At 51.0% G+C, this 11,297-nt stretch overlaps 2 protein-coding genes and 1 pseudogene across 2 annotated transcripts; 1 reads left to right on the top strand and 2 right to left on the bottom strand.

Moving 5' to 3' along the window:
• Positions 1 to 3,114: 3,114 nt before the first annotated feature.
• Positions 3,115 to 3,525, bottom strand: LOC142302628 (histone H3). The gene has a single exon (XM_075343732.1). The coding sequence runs from the start codon at positions 3,523 to 3,525 to the stop codon at positions 3,115 to 3,117; it is 411 nt and encodes a 136-aa protein (XP_075199847.1).
• Positions 3,526 to 5,420: 1,895 nt separating this feature from the next.
• On the bottom strand, positions 5,421 to 6,065 carry LOC142302627 (histone H1.11R-like). The gene has a single exon (XM_075343731.1). It carries the CDS (start codon positions 6,063 to 6,065, stop codon positions 5,421 to 5,423), a length of 645 nt encoding a protein of 214 aa, XP_075199846.1.
• A 500-nt stretch (positions 6,066 to 6,565) lies between these two features.
• Positions 6,566 to 7,801, top strand: LOC142302229 (high mobility group protein B1 pseudogene; annotated as a pseudogene).
• The last annotated feature ends 3,496 nt before the right edge of the window (positions 7,802 to 11,297 follow it).

The following is an 11,297-nucleotide window of genomic DNA, read 5'->3' as shown; positions in this document are numbered from 1 at the left end:
AACGTGGGACAGCTGCCGCCATCAGGTCACGGAATGCTTCTGTCTCCACCAGCCTAAAAGACAACATTTCCAGCGCAAGCAGTCGCGAAATGTTAGCATTTAGAACTGTGGCATGTGGGGTGTTGGCAGTGTATTTGCGCCTGCGTTCAAAGGTTTGCTGAATGGATAACTGAACGCTGCGCTGGGACAAGGACGTGCTTGATGATGGTGTTCTTTCTGCGTAGGCAACTGCAGGTGCAGGAGTGGAGGAGGCTTGTTCGCAGGCAGCATGGACAGGGGATTGGCTCGCATGCACAACCAGCGAAGACGTAGCAGTGACATCAGCAAGCACTGCTCCTCGACTCTGTTGTACTTCCCACAAAGTCGGGTGCTTGGCTGACATGTGCCTGATCATGCTGGTGGTGGTCAGGCTGCTAGTTTTGGTACCCCTGCTGATGCTGGCACGGCAGGTGTTGCAAATGGCCTTTTTTGAATCATCTGGATCCAACTTAAAAAACTGCCAGACTCGGGAAGACCTAACATTTGTACAGGCACCTTGTGTCGTCGTGTTGTTCCGGGGAACGGTTGCCTGACTTCTGCCTGGGGCCACCACCCTGCTTCTTACTGCCTGTTGTGATGCTACGCCTCCCTCCCCCTGTGCACTGCTGTCCTCGCTCTGCATATCCTCCTGCCAGGTTGGGTCAGTTACTGGATCATCCACCACGTCGTCTTCCTCTTCCGCACCCAGCTCCTCCTCCTGACTTCCTGACAATTGTGTCTCATCATCGTCCACCACTTGTTGAGACACGTTGCCAACTTCGTGAGAACGTGGCTGCTCAAATATTTGGCCATCTGTACAGACGATCTCCTCATGACCCACTTCAATATGAGCTGGCGAGAGGCCAGAATGTGCGAATGGAAACGTGAACAGCTCTTCCGAGTGTCCAAGTGTGGGATCATTAATGTCCAAGGAGGACGTGTACTCAGCCTGGTGGTAGGAAGGAGGATCAGGTTCAGAAATGTGCGGTGCAGTATCACGGCTACTGACACTTGACCGTGTGGAAGACAGAGTGTTTGTGGTGGTGCCAATCTGACTGGAAGCATTATCTGCTATCCAACTAACAACCTGTTGACACTGGTCTTGGTTCAAGAGCGGTGTACTGCTGCGGTCCCCAAGAATTTGGGACAGGACATGCGAGCGACTAGATGTGGCCCTTTGTTGTGGCGAAATTAGACCTTGCCCACGACCTCGGCCTCTGCCTGCACCACCATCACGTCCACTTCCTTGTTCCCTGCCAATGCCCTTGCGCATTTTGCAATGCTGTGCACTGCTGACGTGTATATTCACTACTTGTGCGTTATATCAAAGTTTGTGGAAATTGCACACAAGTGCACCTGTACGCTGCCACCAACAGGCACACACGTGCGGTTTTAAAAACCAAGCACGGACGCAATAAGAACCTAACAGGTTTTTTTGGGGAGCGACAATTACAGACAAGTCAGACACTATCTGGACTGTTTTACACTGTGTACACCAGCCCCAGATATGATGAAGGCTGGTATACGGTCACCACTACCCTGCCTGCCTGCCTGCCTGTATACTGGTACAATAGTCCTGACAAGGACTCTTTTGGTCACTAGCCTGTATTCAGACCTGGCTATACCCTGCCTGTATATAGCAACAGTAGTCCTGAGAAGGACTCTGCTACTGTACTCCGACCTGGCTATACCCTGCCTGCCTGTATACAACTAGAATAGTCCTGAAAAGGACTTCTGGTCACACTCTTTGCAGCCCTGCAACTGAAAAAGCTATAAAGGGCCGCAAAGCTTTCCCTGAATCAGCGACACTCTCCCTGCACTGACTGTCTGGATAGCTGTGAGCAGAGCACAGCGCGCCGGCCGATATAAAGGCTCGGTCACGCTGTGCAGGCCGGCCAATCACTGCAATTCCACAACTAACAGGGCTGTGGCATTGCAGTGGTCTGCCAGCCAATCCCTGCATGAGGGCTGGCTCTCAAAAGAGCGCCAACATGCAGGGATGAAGACCACGAGTACAGCACGAGTATCGCGAGATTACTCGGTCCCCGCCGAGCAGCCCGAGTACAGCGATACTCGTGCGAGTACCGAGTAGTTACAAGCATGCTCGCTCATCACTACTGTACACTAGTGATGGGTAGTTCGTGAGTGAGTAGTTCAAAATGAACTACTCCTCAGAGTGAACTAGTTCATCTATCACCATCCTGACAGAGATTAGTTCATTATGAACTAAACAGCAGTGTGAGGAGACAGAGAGTGATCCTCTACAGCTCCAGGAGGCTCCTGCTCTCACACTGGCTCTTTATAGCTCCTGATGCTGGAAAAGGAGGTAGTAACACACTAGACCACACATCACATACAAATATAATAGTAATAATAATATTAATAAAACTGAAATTGCACAGTAGACCGACACAGCTCATCTGTGTGTATGAGAGAGAGTTTCTGTGTGTGGTTCATGCCCCTCACCTGACTGTGTGATAAGATCGGCCTCCTGTAGAAGATCGGCCTCCTGTAGAGGATCGGCCTCCTGTAGAGGATCGGCCTCCTGTAGAGGATCGGCCTCCTGTAAAGGATCGGCCTCCTGTAAAGGATCGGCCTCCTGTAAAGGATCGGCCTCCTGTAGCCTAGATCAGTCTTGCTAAAATCGTTACCACTGGCTCCTGTTCTGTTCACAGCTTCGACATCAGACACCCGATCCAGGATAAGTGGCGGCTCTGAGAAAAGCCTGTGTTAGAGTAGAGCGGTCTAGGGTGAGAGGACAATGGAGCTTATGGGCATGAAATAAAAAATCTCCAACACACCCCCCCCCTCCTCACGGCACTGCACAATGAGTCGTTCCAAGTAATGGGACAGATGGTAAGAAACCACACCGGTGCGATAATCCAGATACAGAGGGACGCTGCGGCTTGTGCTGACAGAGCAAAGAAAATAAGCAACAAACAGGAGCCTCCGCAGCGCCGCCCGTCACATGTAGGGACCGCGCCCCGGACACTGCGGGGAATGAGGAGAATCAGAGACCAGGAATCAGCTCGTCTGAGGGAGGATTTGGTGGCTCTGAAAAGAGCCTTTGTGTTGTGCTCGGGGTGCGGGACAGATCTACGCCCTCTCCCCGCGGATGCGGCGGGCCAGCTGGATGTCTTTGGGCATGATGGTGACCCTCTTGGCGTGGATGGCGCACAGGTTGGTGTCCTCGAACAGCCCCACCAGATAAGCCTCGCTGGCCTCCTGCAGGGCCATGACGGCCGAGCTCTGGAAGCGCAAATCGGTCTTGAAGTCCTGGGCGATCTCTCTCACCAGGCGCTGGAAGGGAAGCTTCCGGATCAGCAGCTCGGTGGATTTCTGGTAGCGGCGGATCTCCCGGAGAGCGACTGTCCCCGGCCGGTAGCGATGCGGCTTCTTCACTCCGCCGGTGGCGGGAGCGCTCTTCCTGGCAGCCTTAGTGGCCAGCTGCTTGCGGGGAGCTTTCCCTCCGGTGGATTTACGGGCGGTCTGCTTAGTTCTGGCCATAGCGATGTATAGAAGAGAACAGGAGTGATGCGAGGAGCGGCGGGAGCAGAGTATTTATCCTCCTGTGCGCGTCCTCATTGGTCTGTGAGAAACACGCCCTCTGGTCTCCATTGGTTGCTTACCAAAAAAAATCATGTAGCCAATAAACATCTAATATCTCTGACCAATCATTTTTCTGAATAAGCTCCACACCCCCAACTAACCCCGCTTTAATCCCCCGTAGCCCCGCCTCTGTCTCCTCCAAGTCACATCCAGGCTGCACGCGGATCTGGAGCAAACGACATCGATGTAACTGCAGCTCCATCTTCCCGCACACAGCGCTCTACAGTGCAGCTCCCGCATAATCACTACATCCCCGAGAACTCTGCTCCCTACATCTACCGCCCCCTGTATATGACATCACAGCGGAAATCTATAGACAGTCACTGTCTACAGATCACAGGGAAACGACAAAGTGTAGACACTGATCACACAGGTCTGCAGGACAAGGTGGTGGCTCTGATCATACAGCTCTGCAGGACAAGGTGGTGGCTCTGATCATACAGCTCTGCAGGACAAGGTTGTGACTCTGATCATACAGCTCTGCAGGACAAGGTGGTGGCTCTGATCATACAGCTCTGCAGGACAAGGTGGTGGCACTGATCATACAGCTCTGCAGGACAAGGTGGTGGCTCTGATCATACAGCTCTGCAGGACAAGGTGGTGGCTCTGATCATACAGCTCTGCAGGACAAGGTGGTGGCACTGATCATACAGCTCTGCAGGACAAGGTGGTGGCTCTGATCATACAGCTCTGCAGGACAACGTCGTGACACTGATCATACAGCTCTGCAGGACAAGGTGGTGGCTCTGATCATACAGCTCTGCAGGACAAGGGAGTGACACTGTTCATACAGCTCTGCAGGACAAGGTGGTGGCACTGATCATACGCTCTGCAGGACAAGGGAGTGACACTGTTCATACAGCTCTGCAGGACAAGGTTGTGGCACTGATCATACAGCTCTGCAGGACAAGGTGGTGACACTGATCATACAGCTCTGCAGGACAAGGTGGTGGCTCTGATCATACAGCTCTGCAGGACAAGGTGGTGGCACTGATCATACGCTCTGCAGGACAAGGGAGTGACACTGTTCATACAGCTCTGCAGGACAAGGTTGTGGCACTGATCATACAGCTCTGCAGGACAAGGTGGTGACACTGATCATACAGCTCTGCAGGACAAGGTGGTGGCTCTGATCATACAGCTCTGCAGGACAAGGTGGTGGCACTGATCATACAGCTCTGCAGGACAAGGTGGTGGCACTAATACAGCTCTGCAGGACAAGGTGGTGGCTCTGATCATACAGCTCTGCAGGACAAGGTGTGACACTGATCATACAGCTCTGCAGGACAAGGTGGTGGCACTGATACAGCTCTGCAGGACAAGGTTGTGACACTAATCATACAGCTCTGCAGGACAAGGTGGTGACACTGATCATACAGCTCTGCAGGACAAGGTTGTGACACTGATCATACAGCTCTGCAGGACAAAGTGGTGGCTCTGATCATACAGCTCTGCAGGACAAGGTTGTGACACTGATCATACAGCTCTGCAGGACAAGGTGGTGGCTCTGATCATACAGATCTGCAGGACAAGGTGGTGGCACTGATCATACAGCTCTGCAGGACAAGGTGGTGGCACTGATCATACAGCTCTGCAGGACAAGGGAGTGACACTGTTCATACAGCTCTGCAGGACAAGGTTGTGGCACTGATCATACAGCTCTGCAGGACAAGGTGGTGACACTGATCATACAGCTCTGCAGCACAAGGTGGTGGCACTGATCATACAGCTCTGCAGGACAAGGTGGTGGCTCTGAGAAGAGCCTTTGTGGTAGGAGGACAGAGCGGCTCCGCTTATTTCTTGGCCGCGGGCTTCTTGGCTTTAGTCGCCTTCTTAGCCGGACTCTTGGCAGCTTTGGGTTTTGCCGCCTTCTTAGCCGGACTCTTCGTCACCTTCTTGGGCTTTGGAGCGGCCTTCGGCTTCTTGGGGCTCTTTGCCGCTTTCTTGGCGGCTACTGCGGGCTTCTTGGCCTTTTTCGGGCTTTTCTTGGCCGCGGCCGGAGCCTTCTTGGGCTTCTTCGGAGATTTGGCCGCTTTCTTGGCTGCCGGCTTCTTAGGCTTGGCCGCAGCTGCTGGCTTCTTCTTGGCCGCTTTGTCCTTCGTCTCCTGCTTCTTGTTCAGCTTGAAGGACCCGGAGGCGCCGCTGCCCTTCACCTGGAGCAGGGAGCCCTTGTTGACCAGAGCCTTGATGGCCAGCTTCAGGCGGCTGTTATTCTTCTCCACATCGTATCCTCCGGCAGACAGAAGCTTCTTCAGGGCGGCCAGAGACACCCCACTGCGCTCCTTGGAGGCGGACACGGCTTTCATGATCAGGTCGGAGGCGCTGGGACCGGAGGATTTGCTGCTTTTCTTGGCGGCCCCGGATTTCTTCGGCGCCTTCTTAGATTTGGCGGCCGGTTCGGCGGGAGGAGGAGCGGCGGCCGGTGCGGTCTCTGCCATCGTGTGAGCGGGAAAGAAGCACAAAATTCTCCTGAGAGAAAAATATGGAGGCCGGAGCTGGAGGCGTCTATTATATATACAATCTTACTGCGCACTGATTGGCTGCTGAGCTGCACCGTCCTGAGCTTCTATTGGCTGCCACTCAGCACAGGCCCCGCCTTCTCCCGGCTGAGCCCAGTGAAGCTCCGCTCTCCCCTTGTGCTTCCCTGCCCGGGATAAAAGCTCTATATTATCGGCTACAGCCGGACGGGTGAGGAGTTTCCGCCATCACTTCTCCTCCGCCATCATCTCCGCGGAGCGTGTGTGGCCGTCACTGCCAGAGATGCTGGGAAAGAGCGCAGAGGATCCCGGGATCAGCGCCGCCGTCCTCCGGATCTGCTCATCACTGAGTGTCCGGGAAGATAAACCTGCTGCGGGAGCTCGTCCTCCTATTCCCGGCTCTTGTCACCACCACAGGGATCTTCACTACAATACATATCGTGCAGGAAGCGGATTGTACGATGTGGGGGCGACCTGGAGCTGCTGACAGCCCAGAAGGGTAACACAGGCGATGGCCTCGGCTGCCTGCACCTCCCGGAGCTGGAATATAAATCTATCCCGTGTGTGCAGAGTATTGGGGGGAGGACACGTCCCACATTAGTGGATCACACCCGGAGGAGGATGAGTGCGATCTCCGGCACAAGATTGTGTCTTATCCTCTGTGAAGCTTTTATCTCTGGGGCCTGTAATGGAGGGAAGAGCTGTGATCGGGCGATGGCTTCACAATGCGACCCACTCCCCATCAGAAAGCAGAAAACTCCCCGTGTGAAATATGAATTCACGCATCTGACACCAACTATTGTGCAAAAGGTGAAATACTGAGGAAGAAGCGGAGACACAATATACAGAATCCACACACAGAGCACCGCTGTATATACTGCACAGACTGCACAATCAGCACAGCACTGATCAACAGCATTATAAGTGTCTATAATAATAGATCAAGGTAAACAGTATATACAGGGTATAGTGTATCTATCAGTGTATCCAATATATACAGCACTGACAAACAGCCTTATAAGTGTCCATAATAACAGAACATGGTGTTTAGTATACACAGTGTACAATATATACAGCTGTGTGTACAATATATACAGCAGTGTGTACAATATATACAGCAGTGTGTACAATATATACAGCTGTGTGTACAATTTATACAGCTGTTTGTACAATTTATACAGCATTGTGTACAGTATAGTGATCTTCTATGTCTACTTTGTACAGACTTGCAGAGAAGAGCAGATGGAAAATCATCCTGATGCAAATCTGAACATGCAGAATTCCCCAATAATTGCTGGGAACAGGGGAAGACTATGTCCGCAGCTGAGAAGGGAAAGTTTCGTTATGAAAGTGAAATGAAAGCTTACATGCCACCAAAGGAGAAACAGGAAAGAAGTTTAAAGACCCAAATGCTTCCTCTGTTTTCTTCTTGTTTTGCTCTGACTTCCGTCCTGAAATCAGAGGGCAGCAGCCAGGTCTGATCATTGGGGACGAGGCAAAGAAATGAGGAGAGATGTGGAATAACATTTCATCAGAAAAAAAGGTGCCTCACGAGAAGAAAACATCCAAACTGAAGACGTGCAAGGATATAGCACTGTATCGGTCCAAAGGCAAACTAGATGGAGCCAAAAATGTCCCTGCTGAGCCTAAAAAGTGCAAGAGATGAGGATGATGAAAAAGAAGAGGAGAATGAATGAGCAATGTCCATCAACCTGGTTTTATCTATCTATTTAGCATATAACGTTCATTACATCCTATTCACTGAACGTGTAGTAAATGTCCTCCAAAAAGAATTATTAAATTGTTTCACAGGTTCCTTTATTTTGGAGATAAAAATCAACCCCTTTTTTGATCATTTAAAATCAATTCCTATAATGTCCAATTATGGACATCGCTAATATAAAAAAAAACCATAACGGGAGGTGCCAACTGCTGCCTAAATATGATCTACCCATCCACAATACATATTACACGGGCTTTTTATCAAGCATTCATTCTGCGATTATTTAAAACCAGAGTAGACTAAATGCATCAGTCACTGACCAGATCATATAATGCTGATAGATCAATAGATCTGAGAGAGGCCAACATATTAGAATTATTCAATAAGGTCACCCTGATGGATAGTCAATTATCTATTTATGAAATGCTCAAGTGACTATTACAACATTCTAGTCAGTGACTGAGTAGACTAATAATACCAGTCAGAATAAACAGGCTATACATCCCATTTTCAGTGGCCAAATGTGAGAGCTGGTAGCAGCGTTAGAGGAACCTTTCCAGTAACTAAATCAGGTTTTCCTGGTATAGTATGCACCTCCAGCCAGAAGAGTGATCATTTCTACTATACTCAGTCAGTGATATCAGACCACGTGAAGATGCCTGGGAGTTGGACGGTGACGATTCCCTACAGCTCTACTGCTGATAAGCCCTGTGCAATGTAGTGAGCGATAGATCATTTTATCTCTAGTGCCTGTGATCTCTATCGTGTACGCGCCCTACGCGTTTTATCTGAATTACTGATTGCTGCCCAGATTCATCAGGGGTATGTGGCAGCTTGTCTAGTTACATGATGTTACATATGATGCATGTAACAATAGTAGGGCGCATGATAGCTACAGCGGGGAGCGGCTCCTGCTTCCTCCCTTCAGTCCACCAATCAGCCTCCGATCCATGACATGACGGACACTGCTGCCTATCAATGCGGAGCAATGGGAAAACAGTAACCACGGCCGAACACAGCCAATAGCGCTGCACAAAGCAGCACCAGCGACCAATAGGCAATGGATGTCGGTCCCAATCATTACTTATGCAGACACAGACCCCATGCAGTGCAATGTAAGAATCTACAGCAGTAAGTGACGATAATAAATACAATATATTTATAACCTTCATTATACAGCACGTTCTGTCTATTGCGACCCCATCTCCTTATAGGATCCTCGCTCCTCCTATATCTGATGGTGTTACTTAGTGATGTCTGCGCATGTCCCCGCTCAATGCTGAGGAATACACTGTACAGGTATACAGCACAATATACTCTCCAGATGGCGCAGATTACTCTCTGGTGCTCCTTATATTCTGTGCTGTATACACTCATGTATTCCCGGCTCCCTGTGTAGCCGCCGTACTCTGCTGTATTTCCTCAAAGTGCTGTAAATCCTCGATGCAGCTTATTTTACTCACTTATACAGCTCTATTAATTTGACAGCTTTAGAGATGTGACCATCACGGCCACTAGTGGGGCTCAATATTTATATATATATATTCCCCATCAGATATTATAGTGTGGGGAGAACCGGGGAAACGCACAGAAACACGGGGAGAACATACAGACTCCATGCAGATGTTGTCCTTTGTGGGATTTGAAACCAGGACCCCAGAGCTGCAACATTACGGTGCTAACCACGGAACCACCACAAGACTGCAGTTCTAACCACCGAGCCACCAGACTGCAGTGCTAACCACTGACCCACCACAAGACTGCAGTGCTAACCACTGACCCACCACAAGACTGCAGTGCTAACCACTGAGCCTCCATGCTGCACGTAACCCTATTAGAGCCCTTACTAGTGAGCTTTATACCTCCATACACTGCTGTAAACGCCCACATTGTTGTATGTGCACCACATGGCGCTGCATCTCCTTCACCCTTCTTGCCATATAGAGCTTTACATGCATCATGTGCTTTCTAGTCTTGTATACCCTTCATATAGCCCTGTATAATACTCATATGCTGTATCCCACAGAAAATGCAGTAAACCTTCAAGCAATAAAATGTTCACCCACCACACAACACTGAATATTCATAAAACATACACTGTAATGCCATATAGTGCTGAATATACCCTATCAATCAGACATTCACCCCCAGCCACACGAGATCTCCCGCCATACAACACGGGAGAGAAAGAAATTAGCAATCATTGTGCAGGATTCTCATATTCAGTGCTCAGCCAATCAGCACGAGTCTGGCTCCGCCAACAGGTTTATTCTCAGTCTCTCAATTTTAACCCTTTAGTAATGGCGGCGTTCCCACCAATTTCCAGAACAGATGTGATCGAGCGCAGCCCCTCCCCCCGCAGCAGGAGCTGTAGTCTCTCCTTGGAAGATGTGGGCGGCTCTGACAAGAGCCTTTGTGTTGTGTTAGGATAGAGCAGAATTAACCCCCGAAGCCGTAGAGAGTGCGGCCCTGGCGCTTGAGCGCGTACACCACGTCCATGGCGGTGACGGTCTTCCTCTTGGCGTGCTCGGTGTAGGTGACGGCGTCACGGATCACGTTCTCCAGGAGCTGGCCCCGTCCTCACAGGAGCTGGCCCCGTCCTCACAGGAGCTGGCCCCGTCCTCACAGGAGCTGGCCCCGTCCTCACAGGAGCTGGCCCCGTCCTCACAGGAGCTGGCCCCGTCCTCACAGGAGCTGACCCCGTCCTCACAGGAGCTGGCGCCGCTCTTCTCTGCTGTGATCTCTGCAGATGTTACTTGGTGGAGTTTCTATAATAGGGGGGATGAGGATGAGCCGCACCCGGCAGTGGATTTAGTGCTGTGTATTAGGTTGGCTCAGTGGGTATAATAAGTTGCACTCGGGTTTACGATCTGGGTTGTGACTCGCTCTCACGGCTCCGCTTATACCCGATCCCCGCCTCCCATATAGCGCTATATACCCCTGACCTGTCCGTATACAGCACTTGTGTTACATCCGTTTCTCGCCTGTATTCGCCATCGGCCGCTGCAGACAGTCGCTCCCGGCGCTGCAGACAGTCGCTCCCGGCCGCATCCACAGGGTTCAGCTTTTCTGTTCTCGGTTGATCCTTGGACCTGAGTGAGATCAGAGGAGCCGGGAATTGCGGGAATTTCTAGTATTTATCCTGTTGCTCCCGGGATTTCGTATTTTACTGAGTGACTTGGTCCGATCCTTTGTGAATACAATATTCTGGATAATCATCATGGCTGTATTACCCCAGAGCGCCGCTCACCCTCCATATAGCGCTGTATACCCCTGCACAGCGCTGAGTATACTGTATGTGGCGGTGTAATTACGATCAGATCTTCCCGCACAGCAGAGACCTCCGCCTGACCCCGCGGATCACACAGAGCGGGAGAAACCCTAACCCTAGACATAAAAGCACCACGCAGGGCCGGCTCCAGGTTCTTGTGGGCCCCGCGCGGAAGAGTCCCAGCGGGCCCCATCCACAC

The sequence above is a fragment of the Anomaloglossus baeobatrachus genome, chromosome 4, assembly GCF_048569485.1.
Source record: "Anomaloglossus baeobatrachus isolate aAnoBae1 chromosome 4, aAnoBae1.hap1, whole genome shotgun sequence".
Taxonomy (NCBI): Eukaryota; Metazoa; Chordata; class Amphibia; order Anura; family Aromobatidae; genus Anomaloglossus; species Anomaloglossus baeobatrachus.
The sequence above is the reverse complement of the archived record's forward strand: the minus strand, read 5'-3'. Positions and strand labels throughout refer to the sequence as shown.